Source organism: Schistocerca serialis, chromosome 2 (genome assembly GCF_023864345.2).
Source record: "Schistocerca serialis cubense isolate TAMUIC-IGC-003099 chromosome 2, iqSchSeri2.2, whole genome shotgun sequence".
Classification (NCBI taxonomy): Eukaryota; Metazoa; Arthropoda; class Insecta; order Orthoptera; family Acrididae; genus Schistocerca; species Schistocerca serialis.
In genome coordinates, this window is record NC_064639.1 from 709,580,608 (window position 1) to 709,605,386 (window position 24,779).

The 24,779-nt window shown below is 35.7% G+C and overlaps 1 protein-coding gene across 2 annotated transcripts in view; it reads right to left on the reverse strand.

Moving 5' to 3' along the window:
- The window catches only part of LOC126457889 (UPF0193 protein EVG1), a 188,031-nt gene that overhangs the window by 46,739 nt on the left and 116,513 nt on the right, over positions 1–24,779 (reverse strand). For both annotated transcript variants that reach the window (XM_050094561.1, XM_050094562.1), the window contains exon 3: positions 11,755–11,895. In XM_050094561.1, coding sequence (XP_049950518.1) covers positions 11,755–11,895 — 141 coding nt within the window. The remainder of the gene's footprint in view (positions 1–11,754; positions 11,896–24,779) is intronic.

Here is a 24,779-nt window from a genome sequence, read left to right on the forward strand (position 1 = left end):
CTTGGCCCAACAACATGAGAGTGAACTGCAAAAATTACTTGTACATCCATCTGGCCTACAGCCTCATTGCATCCAGATACCTTATTCAAACATGTTGTATTTTGATGTTTCTACATCAAATTCAGGCCTGTTTGGAACAGTAAATTTTTATCATCAGGAAATCTTGTCGCTGCATGATTTGTCCCACCCTGGGGTCCGGAGTATGATGAGGCTGGTTAAGCAAGTTTTTGTGTGGGTAAATATGGACAGAGACTGCAAAGCTTTCATGCATTAGTATGTGGCATGACATCATAATAAGATCACCTGTTATGTCAATGCATCCCTTGGTACATCTGTTTCAGCTAACCAATTATTCAAACATGTGCAGCCGGCCTGTGTGGCTGAGTGGTTCTAGGCGCTTCAATCTGGAACCACGCGACCGCTACATTCACAGGTTCGAATCCTGCCTCGGGCATGGATGTGTGTGATGTCCTTAGCTTAGTTAGATTTAAGTAGTTCTACGTTCTAGGGGACTGATGACCTCAGATGTTAAGTCCCATAGTGCTCAGAGCGATTTGAACCTCAAACATGTGCACATGGACATTGTAGAGCTTTTACCACCATCTGAAGGATATGCCTACTGCCTAACTACCATGGACTACTTCACTTATTGGCCTAAAGTTTTTTTGGTGGTTGGTGCCACTGCTGAAATAGTTGCAACTACATTCTTTCACAGATGGGTTGCTCATTTTGGAGTGGCTCTCTGTATCACCACTGACCAAGTTAGGTAATTTTAATCATGACTATTCTAGTCACTTGCTGGTATATTAGGCTTGAAGCATATTCAAAGTGCAGCATGTCATTCAGCAGCAAATGGCATAGTTGAGCATTTATATCACTAATTAAAAGTATCCCTATGATGTAATGGATCACAAGATTGGACAGAAGCTCTACCAATTGTCCTTTTGGATCCCCACGCTTCTATCAACAAAGATCTTAATGCCACAGAAAGAAACTGGTTTATGGTCAAAATGTTTGATTGCCTGGTGAATTCTTTGGCAACATGCCTAATGACCTTGTTGAAGCACCAGACTTTGTTCAAAAGCTATGTTCACACATTTGCCAACAAAGTCCAGTTGCAACCAGAGAGCAGCATACTCTCCGACCTTCCACTTTCGCTGACCTCTGGAAATCTAATCAAGTTTTTGTCACACATGATGCTGTGCAAAAGCCTTTGCAGCCATTGTGTGATGGACTGTATACAGTCATTATATGAAATGTAAGACATTTAAGGTATCTCAACTATGAGTTCCATTAATCACTTTAAACCTGCTTTCTTCACCTCTTGTGCTAGCATCTCAAACCGGACAAGCCACAGTGGATGCTGGACAAAATGTCTAACGAATCTACAGCATCCTTAGCAGAAGTCCCTCTCCCACCATCTGCCCTCATCTGATATGGATGTCACATCCGTTTTACTAGAAAATACCATTAGTACTGGTAGGGCGAGGGGGGAGGGGGAGGCATACTCATGAAGTGCTATGAAGACAAAATCATTGCAGCATAATCTCTGACTCCTGTTTACTCTCTGTTCTCATATTTATTTTCCTTCATTTTTAATGTTCTCAAGTTATTCATGTTCTTTCATGTTTATGTACATTTAAGTATTGTTAATAAAGTAGTTATGCTAAAACTGCAACCCTAGTTTCAAGGATTTAATATACTAGTTAGCTCCATGACAAATTGGAAGCTTACTGGAAACAGGTCTTTATTCTCCTAGCACACAGATAACTGTTCCTGTATATTAAAGGTACGTGTTCAAGCAGTATAAGATAAAACAGCAGCTATTCAATGTAACTGAAGAAGCAGTAAATTTTTGTATTGTGTAGCTTCTAAAATTTACTTCACTTTGTTAATGTATATTGTAATGTAACAGATCAAAATCTCGTATCATACTACATGTTCCATCTGGTTACTAAATATCATGATATATGATAATTTTGTTATGTAAACATATAAGTATAGTCACACATTAATTTTAAACTTACACTAGTCATTGTATAATGGCACAAGGAGTATAATCAGCCTACTGATGAAAGAAATTTACTAAAATCTTACAAGATGATGGAAATGGCTGTTCTTAATTCAAACAATTTTCAATTTACCAATCTTCAGTATGTATTGGAATTTGCCATTAGAGGTAGTATTATTGTAGGCAAATGAAGTATAAATTTATTTTTTATGAAGAATTGCATATTGTAATAGTAATTGTTGAATAGATATACAGTATTTTACAAAGTTCAGAATAGAATAGTTTTGCAACTGACCAAACTGTTAGTTGAAAACATATTTACAGCTCTTCTTGACCTCATTGTCACATGTGAAATTATTTGTGTTAATCTCTTTTCATTATAGGTTATATACAACATAAATTGTAGTAATACAGATAATTGAATGCAATGTCAAAACTCTATACAAGTGCTGCTGTTAGGCCAAACCACTCAGTTTTTTTATGATTAAATGAAGAAAATTAAAGTATAAGGTGTGTTGGATTTCTATTTTAAAAAAGTAAAAATATGATGTTTATGTAAGAATGCAGCATATTCCAAAAATAAACAAACCTAGGGCATGTTCAGTGAATAATAATGATGTGCAAACTTGATCACCAATCTAGGATACTTCCAATTCAACAAATATAAATCCATTAAAGAATTGTTTCCCGCCCCATAACTTGTTTTTGTCATTTGAAACAAACTTGTTTTCAGTATATAGTATGTGGAATGGGGTACCAGCAGCATGATAGCAGAATAGTGACTCCCTCATGGGGCAGCAATCCCCATTTACAGATTCAGAGCTGCCACAGAACAACCCCCCCCCCCCCCCCTATTGTGGAGCCCATGAGGAGAGACTGCAACAGGGTGTCATCTGTCTAAAGTGATGTAGGCAGCTGTGTGACAGTGAATGTGTTGGAACACATGTCATAGTCAGCATGGTGCGCCGGGAGGTGTACAACATGCCTAAAGAGCAACGTCTGTGGTGCGACTAACGGGTTGCCACTGATAACATTAGCAGATAAGGAAGTAGTCTTGGCAGTGTCTTTAATTGTTGCTGGCTTGGCAGCAGCGTTTGAAGAGGGAGGCATGTTAGTGGTGTTGCCTTGCACTGTTGTGCCCACAGGAGGCAAGGAGGCATTGCAGGGCTGGCAGCAGTATAAGCCATGGTGGTGACTGGTGAGTGTACCATCTGCTGAAAAATGGGGGGTGAGTCATGCCTGGTGAGTTTCCCAGGAGAAGGATGAACCCCAGATGCGTCAACATGGAAGGTCACATGGGATTTCTGAAGTTGTCACTTGCCATTATTTATCATGACTCCATGAGAGGCCAGCTTATCAAACATGATTTGCAGGTGGTCATCATGGTCTTCCTCATTTTGCAAAAAAATTATGATATCATCAAGATAGGTGTAACAAGAAGGTAAATTGATCATTATGCAATCAATAAATCTTTGCCATGTCTGCGCCATAATTTTTAGTCCGTACAGCACGTAGAGGAATGTCTGGTTCCATCGAGTTTGTGCCAACTTACAGTCATTCGCAGTGCAGCTGATGTGGGTATGACATCACTCAAACCAAGAGGAAGTGGTTTCTGACATTGCCAAGGCAAGGCCATGAAGAATGTGTTATCGGAGTCCATAGTTGGTTTTGGTGCTGGGTGCGGGTGATGCAATTGCGAAGTACAGTTCTGGACCAGAAGCAAGTCAATTATGATGCCCAGCATGACTATTTGTGGCTGGGATAACAGAGATGTCATATCTCTCACAGATCTTGCATTTAGTCGCTATGGTTGGAATAAGATTTCAAAAATCAGAATGCACAGGTACTGAAAGGTGATGTTAACCTTGAGCCCATGGTTCATTGTCAGATGAGAGACAAAACAGATAATGGAATGGTATGGTGCAGGCCACTGTTGTTCAGCCACAACACCACTGTGGAAGGTGTCCATATGGTTCATGTCGTTAATGCGAGTGTCATAATGTTCATAATCACTAGCACTGTAACACGCAATGTTTTGTCTTGTGCGATAGTTGGAGGCACTTAGATTAACATTTATTATGGAGGTGGGTGGCCACTGTTTGTGGCTCTCTGCTCCACTTTGCCTGAAATACCAGGAATAGATTCACTTGGTGTCAAATCTGGAATGTTTACCATGAAGCCACCCAGTAAAGTTGACACTCTTTGTGGCACAGTTTGCTGCTTCACATCAGCGGTGATGTGAGCTTGGTCCAAAAATGTGGCAAACAATGAAGACATTGTCACTATATTGTTCAGCACTGTAGTATTGTCCAAGCCTTGGCAGATATTTAGCGATTTTGCACACAGTTTCTTCATAGAATTCACAAGCACTTCTTCAGGGACATTGTTGACATTGACGAAGAAATGGTGAGGTTGTACCATTTGTAATGGCAGCATTCTCAATGGCATAATTGGCATGACAGATTTTCTACTTAACAGTTGCGGTGCAAAGCTTATTGGGTCGCTACTGTGGAATGGGGCATGTGTGATAGTAGAATAATGACACAGCATAGAGCTAAAACTTCGACACTGTTTATGAGTAAACATATACACATAACACATGTAAGAGAATATGAACTCCTGGTACCTTCCAGGTAAGTGAACCTCATATACAGAGTCAGAAATGTTATGCGGCTACAACTACAATGCAACATGTGAAATAAAATTTTAATTTATGTCTTATAAGAGAACAGGAATGTTTCAGTAGCTTGTTACATCATGATAGGACCCGCAGAACATGAAGAATGTGCAAACTGATGAAAGGTGTAGTGTTACAGAGTCTATAATCAATATATTTGAGTTTATTAGGAGTCAACAGCTGAAGGAGATTTACATTAATTTATGTTTTTTGTGTGGTATTATACTTATTTATTATTTATTTATGTACTAAAAGGCTGATAACATTTAATAGAAAATAGCTTTTAAAGAAAACTTCAATAAAAGGATTAATTTACCTTTCTCCTAAACTTTAAATATGAGAAAATGATTTCAGTATTATTTAAATTTAAGTAATAATGGTTTTCTTTTAGATTTGATCAAAGAATAGATACAGCAAAAATATAATATATTCATTTATTATTCTCTTATTAGATGGGTAGTGCAAGAGGAATTTATAACTGTAAAATAATAATAGCAGATTTTTCACAGATTAAGTACCAGTAAAAGTAGTCATTATTTATGCCACAAACAATATGAACAGTTCATGGTACATAGTGTACAAATTATTAGACTTAATCTATCACATGGCCCAGTTCTTTATTAGAGACCAGGAGGGAAATGACCATGAAGAGAGCTGTTAAATTTATAGTTAACTGGTCTTACCATGTTTAGAAGTAAGGATTATATAATTATGTGTTAGTTTGAAAACAAGATTAAGTTAGAAGGGTATGTGGAAATGAAGAGCTCAGTTACAGAGGGCCAAACTGTTGTGGTACAGGAAAATGTCGGTGCATTGAAGAGAAAGATGTTAGTTGGGAGTTTCATCTGCAAGGAAATGTAGGATTGTGAGGGTAATGAAAAATGCCAACAGCCGAAAATCATGCAAACCATTCTTTAAAGAACTGGGGATTCTACCTCTACCATGTATCTATATACTAGAAGTTGTAATGTTCCTAAAAAAAAGCATGCTAAAAAATGGAAATGTATTTATTCAAAATAAATCTGTACATGAACACCATACAAGGGCAAATAGTGACATATACAGACATCATTGTTATACCACACTGTGCAAGAAAGGTGTATATCACTCAGGTTCACATTTGTTTAATAAGCTGCCAAGTAACCTAAAGGCCATAAAGAAAATCCATAGCTTTAAAAAATCTGTAACATCATATCTCTTGGAAAACTGTTTTTACTCAGTAACACAGTATCTTGAAAAATAAGTTGGTTGTAACAATATAAAAATGTAATGTAACAATATAGCAATATAAAAATGTCTTTGGAAAGATGGCGGCTAGTGTTAAAGTAAATCGTGTATCTCCGCAAAAAAAAGTAAAATTCGATGGAAAAAAGAAATCGTGTATGAGTTGTAAGGACGAGATATCAAAGCTAAATGAACGTATAAAAAGTCTACAATTCATAATCGGTACTCTAAAACAGGATATAAAAGAACTTCAATCGGGAAAATACGGGAAGCAAGAAGACACGGCCTCCACAGGAAAATGGGAATCAGTGACCGAAGAAAACTCTATCCAGGAAGATAAATCTCAAAGAAGCAGTGTAACTTTAATACAAAAAAACAGTGTGCAAAAATCGAGTGTAGTAAATCATGGAATACAGCCATCTGAAGAAAAACTGTTGCAAGGAACTGAAAGTAAACAAAAACGTGTGCAAACAAATAACTATAGCATGGTAGCAGAAAAGCATGAAAACAGATCAAACTTTCCTCGAAATCGCGAACTTCCAAACATACCGGTAGTGAAAAGTAAACTGTCAAATTCTCAAAGAAAGTTATTGACTGATTCTAATATCGTGTGCAAAAACAGAGTCAGTGTGCTATCAGAAAAAACGAACAGACAAAGTGAAGCAGATATACAAACGAAAGTTTCGGAACCGAAAACAACAAACGAAAACAGTCAACGTAAAAAACAAGATGCTGGCATTATTTATTTATTTTCTGATAGTCATGGAAAAGGACTGGCAAAGATCATGAACGAAAAATTAATAAATGAAAGTGTTATAGGATTTGTGAAGCCAGGCGCTCCACTGCGAGAAGTTACTCAGCATATTGACACACACAGTAACCATGGAAGTTGTAACTCTTGCATTATTTTAGCTGGCGCAAACGATGTCTACAAGAACGAGGCAAAATTCGCTTTGCGATCTTTAAGGGAAACATTGGCAAAAGTTATGGACATGAAAGTTTTCGTAATAAGCATCCCTATGAGACATGATCTCATCAAAACATCGTGTGTGAATACAGAAATCGAAGCAACCAACCGAAAGTTCGAGAAAATATGTAAGCTCTTCAGCAATGTGACATATATTAATGCAGACAGTCAAAAAAGAGAGAATTTCACTACCCATGGATTGCACAGAAACACGAAAGGGAAAGTAGCACTGTGCGATGCAATCATGGAACAATTAAACCGAAATCAGCTAGGCTTAGTACAGCCTCCAATTGCAGCAGCAGCAGCAACGGAATCACCAATTTCAAATAAAGAGAATATCACTCCAATGACTTCAGGAAGTGTTGAAGCGGCAAGAAGAGGATCCCCATCTAGCGTGGTTGCGGTTCCTCAAATTACAACTCCAAAAATTACAGCAGAAACGCCATCACACTACAAGTCAACTCGCCCAACACGAAACAGGAAAGAACCACAACGTTTTTTATGGCAAGTGGTTCCAGAGAAATGTTGATTTCATCTTCTAAAACATCGCTCTGGAAAGAAAACTTCAATTGTAAAAGTGTTAAAAATGATATGTCATGTGCAGCTGTCGAACATAAGGTAGGCCAAAACAACCTAGTAAATAAGTCATCGTCGAAATTTATGCTCCTGCACCAAAATGTACAATCCTTATCAAATAAAGTTAGTGAGATAGAAATATTATTAGAAGATGAGCTAAAAGAAGTGTCTGTTATATGTGTTAGTGAGCACTGGTTATCCGAAAATATGTTACATCACACAAGGATAGAGGGCTTTACCCTTTCATCTTTTTTTTGTAGGAAAACCTCCATGCATGGAGGAACATGCATATATGTTAGAGAGGACGTCAAACACGAAAATTTAAAGTTCACTAACCAGCTAGGGGAAGAGCAAAACTTCGAAATTTCTGCTACAGAACTGACAAATTTAAATATAATTGTTATTTGCATATATAGAAGCCCAGATGGAAACGTAACTACTTTCATTGAAAATCTTGAGAAGGCACTTAACAGTATAAAAATAGTTAGTAAAACAACCATCATATGTGGTGATTTTAATATAGATTTCAATAAGAACTCAAAAGACAGATTAAACCTTGAGGCCTTATTAAAAACATACAACATACATACAACTATCAAATCCCCCACCAGAGTCACCAAATCGTCAAGCAGTGCTATAGATCAGATACTAATAAATACAGATAAATATTTATACAAATCTGGAAATATGAATACAGGTTTCAGTGATCATTATGCACAGTTTATTGAATTCCCAGTAGACACTGCAGGAAATACTGAACAACAAATGACAAGAAAAGGTAGAAATTTTAGCAAGCACAACCTAGAACACTTAAGGCACTTACTGAAAAAAGAAACATGGAATGATATAGACAACTATGAGGACACATGTAAAAAGTTTGACATGTTCATGGAAATATTCTCCCATTATTTCAATATTTCTTTTCCAGTTAAAAACCAAACATTAAAAACTAAAAAAAGAAATGTTACATGGCTGACGAAAGGCATTAAAATATCATGTGCTGAAAAGAGGAGACTTTATGAAATCTCAAAAACACAAAATGTTACAGAAGAATTTCTGGTGCATTTCAAGAATTATAAGAGAGTGCTTCACAAAGTCATAAAAGAATCTAAAAAAACAACAAATGATCACCATATAAAAATGGCCAGGAACAAAATGAAAGCCATGTGGAAGATAGTCAGAGAACAAGTAGGAAACGAGACCTCCCAAAATGTAAATCTCCAGGTAATCCAAGATGGCAAAAAAATTACAAATCCAGAAGAAGTAGCCAATGCTTTTAATACATACTTTGCAAATATTAGTGAAAAATTACTATCTGACATAAAATCTTCAAATAAAAATCCTGCTACAACACCATCCAATCAAAATAGAAACTGCAACTCTCTATTTCTTACTCCAACCAACCCTAAGGAAATTATACTATCAATAAGAGAGTTAAAAACAAAATTTTCAACAGGTGTGGATGAGATTCCAGATTATGTCATTAAAAATGTGGGGGACCTCATTGCAATACCATTAGCCCACATTTTCAACAGTTCATTAACAAATGGAGTCTTTCCTTCCTGCTTAAAGACAGTGAAACTAAAACCACTGTTCAAAAAGGGTAAGAAAGAAGACATAGCCAATTATAGACCTATTGCCTTGCTATCTACATTTTCTAAAATACTAGAAAAAATTTTTCATAAGAGGTTGCTAGATTTTCTAGAAAAGTGCAAAATATTATCCACAACCCAACATGGCTTCCGGAAAGGCCGATCAACAGAAACAGCAATATATGAATTTCTGGGTGAAGTACTCGAAAAAATTGATAGTGGACAAAAAGTAACTGGCATATGCCTTGATCTGTCTAAGGCTTTTGACATCATAGACCACACTCTATTGCTGCAGAAGCTTGAAAGAATTGGTATCAGAGGTATGCCTAACAGCTGGCTTAGATCATATCTTACTGACCGCAAGCAAGTAGTAGAAATACATTTTCACAAAGAAAATAAATCAACAAGACACTATTCTGATTATAAAGCAGTAAAATATGGAGTACCGCAGGGCTCGGTACTGGGCCCTATCCTATTTTTGATATATATAAATGACCTAACATCAGCCAACCAGTACCATAGCACTATCCAGTTTGCAGATGACACAAGCATATTAGTCGGCGGGAAGACTGCAGAGATACTACAGACAAGACTGTCTGAAGCATTAACAAATGTTGTAAACTGGTTCAACCAAAACAAACTAATAATAAATAAAAGCAAAACAGTAGCATTAAATTTTCATAATATCAAGAGAAACATTGAAGAGGATATAAAAATTCAAATGTCAGACACGGATATTGCAAGTGTGCCTAATACAAAATTTCTGGGGGTCTGGCTACAGGATAATCTTAGATGGGAAACTCACATTGACAACATATTAAAGAAGCTAAGTACCATGTGTTATTTAATGAGAGTGCTAGAAAACTGCTGTCATAAGGACTGTCTAATGACAGTTTACTATTCTAATATACATTCTGTCCTAAAATATGGGATCACTTTTTGGGGTAACTCGCCATCCTGCCTAAAACTCTTCAGGATGCAAAAAAGAATAGTGAGAATCATGGCTGGAATAAAAAGGAACAAATCATGTAGACCATTATTTAAAAGGATGGGGATTCTTCCCCTTCCGTGTATTTTCCTATTTGAAAGTGCAATGTTTATAAAGAAATATACAATAACAAATCCTAGTATCCTCCCCAAAAATGAAAATGTTCATCATCATAATACAAGACAGAAAACTGACTTTCATGTACTCCATACAAAAACCAGTTTGTGCCAAAAAGGAACATTACACCATGGAAAAATTATCTACAATAAATTGCCAAGAGAAATTAAAGTAATGACAGATGTAAAAAATTTTAAAGCAGCATTAAAAGAATATCTGTTGACACATTGCTTTTATAGTGTGGAAGAGTTCCTCCAAAATCCTCGAGAGTCTAAGTGATGATTATGCAAATACTGTAACCATTAATATTGGCCTATAAATACATTCAGATGTAATTCTCAAGTTTATAATGGGGTTCAAGTATAAGTTGTATAGCGACTTGCCCAGTATATGAAGCAAAATTCTGTGAATGTAATTCTCTAGTGTACATGTCAGTTCATAGTGTAGAAGAGTTCCTCAAAAATCCTTAGAGCTTAAGTGAGGATCATGCAAATACTTTAATCGTTAATATTGGCTTATACATGTATTCAGTTGTAAACTTCAAGTTTCTAATGTGGTTTAATTATAACTTACACATTGACTTGCCCAGTATATGAAGTGCTGTAAAATTTTGTGAACATAATTTTCTAGTTTCTAAAGTGTTTTAATTATAAGATATACTTTGACCTGTCCAATATCTGATGTGCTGTACTGTACATGTAAGATTTACTGGACCAATAAATACAATACAATACAATACAATAACAATTTATAAATGTAATGTATACACCAATGTAACAGTATATTAATGTAATATCATTTTGTCCAACATCTAAGGTATGGTATATGTACCACAAAGATTCAGGACATAAATAAATAAATAAATAGGAAGTAGGGGGATGTTGAAAGGCAGATAAATGTCCTTAAAGTTGCTGTTTAGCTATAAATACAGCATGTTTCATGATTGCAACATCATTAAAAATTTGTAATATGTAATAAATTCACATAAATTACAGGGACAAGGAATTTCCAAGTACAAATTTTTATGAACTAATTCAAAAAGAAGAAAAATAAAGAAAAGAAAAAGGAAAAAAATACAAACAGATGTTTTAATATGAGGAAAAACATCAATGCTAAATTAACTTGTTTTGTTAAGTGTCTGCTGTAGATGAATGTGTATTCTTAAAGACGGTGACAAAGATAAAAGGGGAAATTTTTTTAGTTCTTAATTTTTGTCCATATAATCACAACTTCATCAATTTTATGTATTTGGAACTTAAACAAAACTAGAGCGTATAAATGGGTCTTCTTTTGATATTCTTAGTTCTTAATTTTCATATCCAGCAACTTGATGGGTTGAGAAGGGGGATGAGGGGTAGACAGGAACATTCTGTGACTAATAGAGACTTTTATAATGTGCCTAACCATTTTAGTTGACTTGGAACAGCATACGTTGCTTTACTTTAAATTACTTAGATTCATCATACCCTGCAGGTGATGGTGGTCAAACACAAAGTGAGTGACATGAATCAATAGCCATGAAGTATTCTCAGCGTATACAATTATTCCTTGTTTTTCTTATTAATACCTTTATTAGAAAAATAAGAAATGATAAAAACTTACATTCTTGGAATCTATCAGATTCTTCAGTTTTCTTGGCTGGTTTTGCAGTATCCCCTTCTTCCTTTGATTGGACCGTTGAAGTCGATTGTTTCCCATGAGCCATGAGAGACTGAAATTTTTCTATTTCCTTTGTTCTGTCCACTGTAAATGATTGTTTCATGATTTTACTGATGCATTGTTTTCCATTAATCATATTATGAAGAAGAGCATTAAGAGAAGTGATGCAAATCAAATTATACATTAACAGACAGGAGCAGCCATTGCAGGTATTAGTGAATAGTGAATAGTAGTGAATAGTGTTTTATTCGTCTCATAACATACAATTTCTAATCATATGATTAGTGTACAGGAGACACGTCAAAAAATGGATAACACAACTTAGGCCTAATTGATACAAAGAATTTTAACATTAATATAAAGTTTAATTTTTCTTTCCTCCCTTTTGTGAAGGACAGCTACATTTACACACAAGACTATATGTAAATTTATCCTGCTCAAATGTTCAGTTCATCCTTCATGAACTCCTCAACAGTGTAGTAGCAGCGTTTGACAAGTATATCATATAGGTTTGTTTTCAGTGTCTCTAGCTTCATACTCAGAACATTCTTTCCTTTTAGCTTGTTATGGATTTTCATTGCCATATACTGAGGAGACTGCGCATATAGGTTTAACCGATGAGTGGGAAGCATAAAATTGTCTTTGTTTCTTGTGTTATATGAGTGACTGAAACAGTTTTTCTCGAATAACTCTAAATTGCTATGTAGAAAGATGATAATATCATAGATGTATAAGGAGGGAACTGTTAATAACTGTTGTTTTTCAAATAGTGGGCGACATGATGTCCTTGGATGGGCGGTACCCATGTTCCTTATTATTCTTTTCTGTAGCTTTAGTATGCGCAATATATTGCTTGAATTTCCCCAAAAAATAATACCGTACCTTACAACTGATTGAAAGTAGCTGTGGTATGCAATTTTCCTTGTATTCATGTCTGTTGCACCAGATAATATTTGCATAGCAAATGCAAAGCTACATAATTTGTTTAACAGGTAGTCAACATGTTTATTCCAATTTAAATTTTTATCTTGGTTTAACCCTAAAAACTTTACAGAATCTACTTCTTCTATATCCTGATTTTTATGAGTTATTTTAATTTCTTGGGGCTTTGACTGTTTTGTTCTGAACTGAACTATGTGGGTTTTGGGGATGTTCAATCTTAATCCATTCAGTTGGAACCATGTTTCTAGTTTGTTCATTGTGTTTATTATGTAGAGAGGGATGTTTTCTGGCTCCTGGTTTTCAATTATTTCTGTAGACATGCTAAAAAGAAATTACAGGCGCTGCTAATCTACTCACATTCATAATCATGTGAATTACTTTTACATTACTTTACCAGCACCTTGCCCAATCTTTCCTCTGGTAGTACTAAGTATCTATCACTGGACAGCTTGTAAATTATATATGCAAACCTTCCTCATGAATCACCCCATCTGTTAGTGAAAACTATCAAAATCACTACATTAGTTCCTCAGATTAGCTTTCACACAAAGCCAAAAAATGCAGCGGGGAACTTTAATTTATTATAGTCATGCCAACTGGCATGAAACATTTATAATATGTATAGGCCTACACAAACCTTTCTCATAAATCAGTCTATTTATTAGTGAAAACTGTGTCAAATTCAGTATAGTAGTTCCTGACATTAGCAGTCACATGCTGTGATGTGATCAAGTCTGCTGTCTTATATGAATCCTATCAGTACCACTGGGTATTGGAAACAACAGTAGCAAAAATGTAGATAAATTAATTTTCAAATATGAGCAATGTAAATTTGATATCCTGCATTCATTTATTATGGATTAAATGATTTTGATAATAAGTAAATTGGAAAAGTAATGATGTATATCTAAACTACAACTTTTAAATTTTTTGTACATAAAATTTATAGTAACTGAATCAAGTAATTTGGTTATTAATAATATGAATGTTATTACTCTCTGTTTTGCTATTATGACTATTTGTGAAATAAATTGTGCTGTAATAACTACTGTAAGAAATGTATTGTTGGTTGATATTTATGTTCGTGCAATGCTTGGTGTAAGCACAGTTGGCAGGTGCTGTATGTAGTATGTGTCAGATGGTGGTAGCGGGCTGTGATTATTTTCTGTAATATAATTGTTGTGAAGATAAAATGTATTGTGACTGAGAAGATTATTGTGAAGGCAAAAAATACACAACAGAGAAGCTCAAAAGAAATTTATGTCAAAAAACCCCTGAGCCAAACTCATCACCCAGTAAAAGATAATGGAGCTATCACACACTGAAATAAATGTTAGATTAGGAAAATCTTAAACTGAACAAGTCATCTTATAAAAATGCATTCAAATGACACAAATCTGAATATGGGAGATATGCCACTGAAACTTGAATATTGTCCAGAGCAGTGTTACAAACCGATAGAAAAATGCAGCAGGAAACTTTAATACATCATAGTTCAGCCAATTTGCATGAAAAATTTATAAATGGTGTAAACAAACCTTATTAATTATTCAGTCTGTTTCTTAGTTAAAACTGTGTCAAAATCCCTACAGTAGTTCCTGAGATAAGCCTTCACACAAAGACAGAAAAATGTGATGAGGGACTCCTTGTGCCTTCTTTTTATTACTCACGTGCTGTTGTTATCTAATACCTCAGGTGAAGCAAGCAAATGGTTTGTAAACCATAATGATGCAATACGTATGTTTATGTAATTTTCTTTTTGTAAGCACTACAATGAATAGAGTAAAGTTAAAATGAAAAAGGCTGTTTGCATAATTTAAACTAAATTACTGTAAACCTTCTAAGTTGAAAGGTCATGGTTCATAAAACTTCGGCATTTTGTCCATAATTTCAATGGAGCCAGAGATGCTTCTGGTTCTTCTGAGTTTTACGAACTTTCAGGTTGGGCATCAGAGAATGACCATGAAAAGTCGATATGGTAGAAGCTTCACATGACCATCAAAGATAATAATTGTCAAAGATAAATTTAACTATTTAATTATCATCTTTCAAGAATAAAATTTATCTATGGATTCTGTTGATCTGCTGTCTGACTCAACATCTGCTGAATTTTGTTCTACATGTGAAAATAATTAATTGTTGGCAGTATCGTGTTCTCTGATGAAACTGGCAGAAGACTTTGAAAACTTATAAGAAAAACACTTCAATGATATAAGATGATAATTTTATTACTAAAAAGGAAACAAATCAAGCTACTCAACGTTCAGAGCAGGTAGATTACTAAATGCAAAATCACAAGGGACACAGCACACTATATGCTTCACAACTGATACCTGGCCTTTGACGACAGTTTGATGATGGAAACTGTAATATAACTGTCTTAGAGAGCTTATAATATACTACATAATGCAAATCTAATGAAATTTGTTTTGTGTTAATTTCAGTTCTTATAACAAATAAAGTTCAAGATATAAACATAGGCTTCCGCGGCCATTGTCACATTCAATAAAATTTTTCTGGGATTGTGACCGCATTGTCATTATATGTAAAACTGTTGCAACAGGGACTGAAACATCAGTAGTTTTATATACATTGACAATGCAGTCACATTGGTTGACGATGTGGACACAATCCTAGAAAAATTTTATTGGAGAAAGTTCAAAATAGTTACTCATAAATAAATGATACAAACTGTTTTAATAACTTATGATAAACTTTTAAGAACAGTGAAAAGACATTGGAAAAATGTATATGTAAAAATGTAAAGAATGTTGTATAAACCCTGTGAAAATGTTAATATTAAATTTGGAATGGATTTATATGTTAATTATCAATATGAAAACCAAACTTTCAAATTTACACACCTTTTTGTAATTCATTAGTTATTACAGATGTTCACAAACAGCTATACTTTTGAACATTAATACTGAAATCAAGTCATGCAAAAACACTGCAAAAAGTTTGTAACGCTTCATAAATTTATAGTTTAAATGGTAACTAAACACATCGACAATAAATTATGCTTGTATTACAAGAAATTTTATAAATAGTTCAAGCACATGTCTCAGATATCTCAGTTGTTCTTTGGATTTTGTTTTGGATTCATTACTGTGGTGGATTTTCATGAATTTCTGAGATATAATTAAATCTTAAAGTAATCTGAAACAGAACTGTACCATGCATCTTAAGTCATGCAACAAATTCCCAGAGTGAAAATCATTCCCTGACTGACCTAAGTAAAATAGGCTGTTTATGGTTTTTGTAAATATACCACTCAACAAATAAATTAAAGCACTACATTAGAACTTTCATCATTAGCTAAGATGTTCTCAGGTTTGAAATTAATAATCTGATAAATATCTTTAGGATAGTAGTGGACACATTTTGGAATACATCTAAGAGGACAATTTGTTCATAGCCATACCCAAGTAGAATGACACTGCTTCTTTCAGCAATACTGTAGGTGTGCCCTGTTGGGGTAGGAAGTGCAAATATGGTAGGTCGTTTGTGGACAGGTTTTGCACCTGAGTCTTCCACAGGTATATGTCTCCTGAGGCAAGGGTTTGAAATCAAGAAGGACACAGACATTGAATGTTCAATGTATATTTTTTGTGGTTAGAAAATTTTGCATTAGTTTCAAATATTTAAGATTCATGAAAGCATTCAGGTTAAATCATATTTAAAAAGAAGCCACTGAAAACAAGCTGGCTGACTTAAGCACATTGCAAAAGTATAGAAAATAATGTGATAGTACTACATACTCAGCCCTTTGGTGAGTACTTAGATTTGCTGGAACATATGACAATATACCTCCATAAAACTGAAAGATTAGAATTCATGGTAAATGCACAAGGAGATTTTCCTACATACAGTTATCTAATAACATACAAGTGTTTATTCTTATATAACATTTAATAATGGGATATAATATACCAGCAGTATGAATGTTTACAAGTAGTTCTAGTGCTGAATAAGAAAACATACCATTGGGTAACACTTAGTACACCATCTCTGTGAACAGCTTTGATTTATAATTCACAAACATTGTAAACAATGTGTGAACCAGTACATATTCATTTAAATGATATGCTATTGTGAGCTACTTTTCAACAATAAATACTAATATAACACAAATGAGCAATATCCCTGCTCCCTGTTAATTATTGTATCGACATACATTTTCACTTCCATTTACTTCATTTTCCTTCATTAACAATCTTCAAAATTTAACTTGTAACCTAATTGTAAAGATGCCTTTATGCCAAAGCGAATGCAATGAACGAGCAACACTGAACAGAGCATTCACTTTGGTGTAAACAGGCAGTGAGCAGCATTCACTTGGAATTTGCAAATGTTCATGCGTGATCCATTGGTTGTCAGTCTTGGAGCGAGTCATCATAGAAAGTTCATGTTCCCACTGCTTCAGTGCTGAGGTTGGTGCAAACAGCGCAGAGAACATTTTCTTTTGTAGTAACTTTTTTTTCCGTATGCAAATATTGAAACTTGTAGAAATGAAGTGGATGGACAATTATATATTGTTGCTGACTGAGGAATAATGATCCCAGAGGTGCTTGTTGGTTCTGAGGGATCTGCAATTTAAAATTTAAATAAAAAACAGCCATTTGAAATAAAAACTCTTGTTAGATAACGTGATGGTGTATCACCTTTGCTGTTTAATTGTGTTCTAGAAAAAATTGTAAGGATCTGGAATTCGGAGCTAAAAAATCACAAAATTGAACCAATAACTCTGGGAAGGAAAACAAATGGAATCTAAGTAAACTGCTAGACTTTTGTGGATGATTTTGCAATACTTTCAGAAAACCAGACAGAAGCAGTTATTCAGATAAACCTTCTGGAAAAAATAGCAAACAGAACTGGTCTTAAAATTTCTGCTAAAAAAAAATTTAAAAAAAAAATACATGACAAATATAAAAAAAAAGTGCCAAAATTCATAGAAACACAAACAGGTAAAATAGAGTGACTAAATAAATTTAAATATCTTGGAGAGACTATACAACAGAATAGACTAGAAAAATCTGCAATATATGTAAGAATTAACAAAATGGAAAGAGCATATGGTTTGACCAAAAATATTTACAACAAGAAATGTATATCTATAAAAACAAAATTAAAACACTACAACACAGTGGTACAACCAGAATGTTTATATGGATCTGAATGCCTAACGATGAACTATTATGTTTAACTGATTCTTTTGTTTAAATTTGAGTCTTTTTGGTAAACTGTGCTTTGAGCATGAACTCATAGTTATTGGATATTTGATCTGCTACACTCACTCTCACATTTTATGTTCACTGAAGCCAACCTCACGTATGCTCAATGGTAACTTTTGTGGAATTGACCTTTAGTGTCATGCTGTCATGCTTACAGGCCAATAGTAATTTTGTAACAACTGTATTTTGTTTATCTAGTCATTTTAGAACTCAGTTTATTATACTGATTCAAATTCTGTCATTCATTTCATTTCAACTTTAGCAAGTATACATATGCCTCAGTGATGATGCAGCTGTTACTAATCAATACTTGAACATAAAAAATAAACAGTTCTCAATTTGTAATTCCAGAATACCTTTCGGAGGAAGAAGTGAAATTAGCTCTTTGTTAGTATTTATAGAAGGAATACGTGCAAATGTTAGTAACATTTTCCAACTAATAATCTTCATGATATAAGCAGCTTTATAAAAAACACTATTATCTAACATATTTTATGAATTTCAGCACTGGAAGCTAAAAGCTACTTTATGCTGCAATGTGAGTAGAGCATTTCACACATTTTCAGTTTAAGAACCTGATAGTGGTACAAAGAGGTGCCCTACTGTCACGCACCTAAATTTTTAACTCTCTCTCAGAAAAGATAAGATACTTAGGAGATAAAGAATCTCTATTCAAAGCTTAAGTAAAGAAATATTTGTTAGAAATGATCTACTCATTATAGAAGAGTTTTATTCATAAAATGAGGACTTTTATTAAGAAAGAAGTAAATAATTACCTATATTAATCTGTAATAGGCAATTTACTTTATTTATTATCGGAGGGTTCTGTTCTACAGGTGTGCAATATTTTTATTTTTTATGATGAACTACTTGGAATAATTATCCTGTAGAATCTTCTGTACATAGTTCTTCGGGTAATTCCTTGTGGATATATATTTTTACTTTTCAGGATTATAACATATAAAATTATAGTACTACTTAAAACAAGGGAGGAACAACCACTCACATATAGCAGGTCAATGTGTGGAACACAGAAATATTAACAGAAAACTGCATTTATCCAAGCTTTCGAGCACTAGTTCTTTTTCAAGCAACAGTATACACATTCACATTAACATAACACATGGACAACCAAACACATCTCGTGACCAAGTCAAGAGTAATTATTGATATTTCATTATTGAAAGCGATTCCCTGAGCTGATGGATGTGGCAATGGGGTGGGGAAGGATGCAAGGAGGTGATAAAGTAAAAGGCAGATCTTTGGATAGAAGACTTTGCAGTCAGACAATAAGACGAGAAAAGTACAGAAGGTACAATGTATGTAGGAAGACGGCTGGGGGGGGGGGGGCAGATCCTAACAGAGGGAAGGGGGAGAGGAGAGAAAGGTGAAGATGAAGAGAGAGATAGGGAGGAGGAGAGAAGGGAAAGGGGTTGAAAAAGGAGAGGGGTTGCGGAGAGGGAGGATGCCACATGGAGAGTGCAAGAGGGGGGGGGGGGGGAGAGGGGAGAGAGAGAAGTGTTGTCAGAGGTGGCAGTGCATGATCTGGATGGAGAAGGAGTAATGTGGACAGAAGAGAGAAGGGAAAGGGCACAGTGAGGCAGTGGGAACATGTTATCAGAGGTTTAGGTCAGTTGGATTGTGAGAGTGCAGGATGTGTTGGATAGGCAGTTCCCAGTTTTGCTAGAGAAGAGTTTCTTCTTTCTTTGTTTGGGTCATTTAAGGACCACGCACCAATTTCAATGCTTCCTTCTTTGTTGTTCTTTCTTTTTCCTCAAGTATTCTTTCATCTTTTCACTATATATCCTTTTTCTGTCCTCGGGCCATTTTGACCCCATCCTCTTCTCCATCCTGCCTTGGAATCCTTCCATTTTTAACACTTTTCTCTTGAAAACCTCTCTTTCTGTTGCACCTTTTTCACTTATGTTGTTTCTGTCCAAACCTTTCCTAACTTCTTGAATTCAGGCCGTTGTTGACTTCGTGTCCCAAAGATATTTAAAAATCTTTTTGGTTAACCTGTTGCTGTTCATTCTGTATAAGTGCCCAAATAATAGCAGTCACCTCTTTCATAGTGTTTCATTTATGTTTTCTATGTTGCGATAAACTTCTCCATTGCCTCTTAATTTCCATACCTCTGTATTTTTTGGTGGCCCAAGTATTTTTTGAATGATTTTTCTTTCTACAACTTCAAGTTTATGTAATTTGTGGTTCAGCTTGCATAGCTACACTCTGGTTTTACTACTGTGTTGTAGTGCTGTATCTTGAAATTTTTAGACAGACACCTTTTGTTGTAGACATTCCTAGTTATTCCATAAGCTCTCTCCATTTTACGTATTCTTTCTTCTACAGCAAATTTTTCTAAGCCATTTTCTTGGATGATTTCTCCCAAATATTTAAATTTATTTACCCTCTTTTCTGGCCAATATCTGTTGCCGCAGATTCTGGAGTATTTTTATATTTGTCATAAATTTTGTTTTTTTCTACAGATATTCTTAAACCTGCTTTGTTGGCTATTGCTTCTAAGAGATTGATTTGTATTCCAGCTTTTGTTAGGTTTTCAGAAGTAATGCCAAAATCATCTGCAAATGCTAAACAGTGAATTATATACCTTTGTTTTTAGTTCCCAGTCTGATTGGTGATAGCTTCTGTTCTTTTAGTTTTTGTTTCCATTCTCTTACTATTTTCTCTAGTACACAGTTAAAGAGGAGTGGAGACAGGCCATCACCTTGCCTTACATCTGCGTTTATGTTGAATACCTTTGATATTACACCTCAAAACTTTGCTTTTGATTTGGTGTCTGTGAGCATTTCACGAATAAGGTTTGCTAATTTAGATTTGATGCCAAATTCTCTGATCACTTTGTCTAGTATTCCTATCAACCGAGTCAAATGCTTTTTAAAATCTATAAATGTTACAACTATATCTTTGGAGTTTGCATGTCTGTGATGAAATATGGACTTTATGTTGAAAATCAGCTCTGAGCAAGATCTGTTCTTTCTAAATCCACTCTGATATTCTCCCAAACGGCTATCAAGTGTTGCTTCTACCTTGTTTAGTAGTATTGTTGAAAATATTTTATAACCCTCTGGCAACAAAGATATAACTCTGCAGTTATTTACATTTTGCTTATCACCTTTCTTGTGGAAGGGATGGATGAGAGCCATTTTCCAGTCTTAAGGTATCTCTTTAGTTCCCCATATTTCTTCAAACATGAGCTGAAGGTTAGTTATAATTTTTAGTTGAGACCATTTAATAATTTCAGCTGTAATAGAGTCTTCTCTAATGGCTTTGTTGTTTTTTGGAGTACTTATTGCTTTTTTAGTTTCTTCAGCTGTAGGTGGTGGATAGCCTTCTGTATTTTCATGGAAATTTTATTTTATTTACTCTTCATAATTACAGCCTATTCTCTCAAAAGCTAAAACAGACCATACAGAGTACATTTCCTTGGATAGTAATAAATGTATATACAGGGTGTTTCAAAAATGACCGGTATATTTGAAACGGCAATAAAAACTAAACGAGCAGCGATAGAAATACACCATTTGTTGCAATATGCTTGGGACAACAGTACATTTTCAGGCAGACAAACTTTCGAAATTACAGTAGTTACAATTTTCAACAACAGATGGCGCTGCGGTCTGGGAAACTCTATAGTACGATATTTTCCACATATCCACCATGCGTAGCAATAATATGGCGTAGTCTCTGAATGAAATTACCCGAAACCTTTGACAACGTGTCTGGCGGAATGGCTTCACATGCAGATGAGATGTACTGCTTCAGCTGTTCAATTGTTTCTGGATTCTGGCGGTACACCTGGTCTTTCAAGTGTCCCCAAAGAAAGAAGTCACAGGGGTTCATGTCTGGCGAATAGGGAGGCCAATCCACGCCGCCTCCTGTATGTTTCGGATAGCCCAAAGTAATCACATGATCATCGAAATATTCATTCAGGAAATTAAAGACGTCGGCCGTGCGATGTGGCCGGGCACCATTTTGCATAAACCACGAGGTGTTCGCAGTGTCGTCTAAGGCAGTTTGTACCACCACAAATTCACGAAGAATGTCCAGATAGCGTGATGCAGTAATCGTTTCGGATCTGAAAAATGGGCCAATGATTCCTTTGGAAGAAATGGCGGCCCAGACCAGTACTTTTTGAGGATGCAGGGACGATGGGACTGCAACATGGGGCTTTTCGGTTCCCCATATGCGCCAGTTCTGTTTATTGACGAAGCCATCCAGGTAAAAATAAGCTTCGTCAGTAAACCAAATGCTGCCCACATGCATATCGCCATCATCAATCCTGTGCACTATATCGTTAGCGAATGTCTCTCATGCAGCAATGGTAGCGGCGCTGAGGGGTTGCCGCGTTTGAATTTTGTATGGATAGAGGTGTAAACTCTGGCGCATGAGATGATACGTGGACGTTGGCGTCATTTGGACCGCAGCTGCAACACGGCGAATGGAAACCAGAGGCTGCTGTTGGATCACCTGCTGCACTAGCTGCGCGTTGCCCTCTGTGGTTGCTGTACACGGTCGTCCTACCTTTCCAGCATGTTCATCCGTCACGTTCCCAGTCTGTTGAAATTTTTCAAACAGATCCTTTATTGTATCGCTTTTCGGTCCTTTGGTTACATTAAACCTCCGTTGAAAACTTCGTCTTGTTGCAACAACACTGTGTTCTAGGCGGTGGAATTCCAACACCAGAAAAATCCTCTGTTCTAAGGAATAAACCATGTTGTCTACAGCACACTTGCACGTTGTGAACAGCACACACTTACAGCAGAAATCTGACGTACAGAATGGCGCACCCACAGACTGCGTTGTCTTCTATATCTTTCACATCACTTGCAGCGCCATCTGTTGTTGAAAATTGTAACTACTGTAATTTAGAAAGTTTGTCCGCCTGAAAATATACTGTTGTCCCAAGCATATTGCAACAAACGGTGTATTTCTATTGCTGCTCGTTTAGTTTTTATTGCCGTTTCAAATATACCGGTCATTTTTGAAACACCCTGTAGTAACTACTTATTCTTGATACTTAATTTTTTGAGTACTACAATTACTTCTACTAATATAAAACTACAATAAAACCCTTAACCAGTTACCCAGCTACTAATGCCCTATGAATCTGTTCTCTATTTGTTCATTTATTGTAGATGGTTTTTTCTACTACTGGATCTGCACTCATACAACCCCGGTCAACAGCCATTTTCTGCTGGATTCCTTTGGCATCTGGCAGCACATCAGCAACGTTTCCACTATAGCAGTCAATTCCACCCATCACTGTTATATCTTAAAGTCCACATTTTCACAATCACTTGCAACAATGAAATGTATGTTCTTGGAAAAACTATTTCATTCAGAGGTCACCAACCACAGTTACCTTCACTCTATCTGCAGGGTATGGTGTCCAGCCTGAATGACAGCATGCTGACTATGGTTGAATGCCTCATGAAGTCTTCCTTGGCCTTCCTGAATTCTGTGGTTGAGGTATCGTCCAAGATGTAGACTCATTCTTAGAACTGCTTTGGGATCCACCATACTTAATACCTGGCATGCATTACCTGACACATCTCCATAGAGTGCACAGTTCCACAATGTGTGTTCTGATGTACCCACACTGCCACAGGCACAGCTATCATTAGTCTGTCTTCTGATTTTGTTTAGATACATTGTATACCAACCCTGGCCAATCAGGTAATGTATCAATGCACTCAATGGGTTAAGAAATCTCATTTTTAATCTCTTCCTGATGTTAAGGAGAAATTTGTATGTTCTCCTGTCTCCACCTGACATGTCCCATTCAGTTTTCCATGGTTGTAATAAGTGATCTTTTATTATCTTTCTCGAATTGGCCATTTGTACTTCCATTTGGTTGCCTTTCCTTAATCAGTAAAAAGCTCCCCTTTTCCTAATTTGCAAGTCTAGTGAGCATATTCCTAGAATTATTAACAAAGCTTCAATTGGGGATAGTGCAATAGGTGACCGTTAATCTTCGAAGGACTCCTCATTGAGCTCTTCTCACTAATGAGGCTGGTTTCACGAGCTGCAATCTATGGGCCCAAACACTCCATATTCTATGATGGATGTTAACGTAGATTGGTGGTATATTCTGATTGTTTCCAAGGGAAGCTGAAATTCTCTATTTGCAATGGTTATAATTTTAGTCATCATATATGTACATTTTCTGCCTGCTTCCTCTATATGATGTGCAAAGTTATGCTGTTTGTCCAAAAATACTCCCAGATATCTTACTACTGCTCTTCTCCTGATCATTACATCATTTAATTTTGTTTTAGAGTTTCTTACTAGATTCCATTTCAGCACGAGGTATGTTGTTTTGCGAGGTGTCAGTGACAATTTAACACTTCAACACCAGCCCTCAAGTTCGTGGAGCAATGCGTTACATGTCTTCTACAATTCTTTTGGAGTCACCACTTTACAAAGAATAGCACATCATCAGCAAATGCTACCAGTCTGCTTAAGTTAGTGCTGTTATGTAACTTATTTAGTATGGGCTGCAGTGCTCCATCCCAAAACTTTGGATGACACACTGATCCCTGCAGACACCCTTTTGTTATTGTCTTCATTATACAGCATTTAACAAAGCCATAACAGTGACAAAAATGTCACACTACTGTTCAGAAAATGTAATCTGGTGTAAATGCTAATGGGAAGGGAGAGTTGCATCTGGTTTCAATGTATTTTCAATTTATTGATGAGGTTGAAGTGTATCTCCTAAGACTAAAGGAATTTAATCACTTAGGACAAACTAAGCCTCTTGTGTTCTCC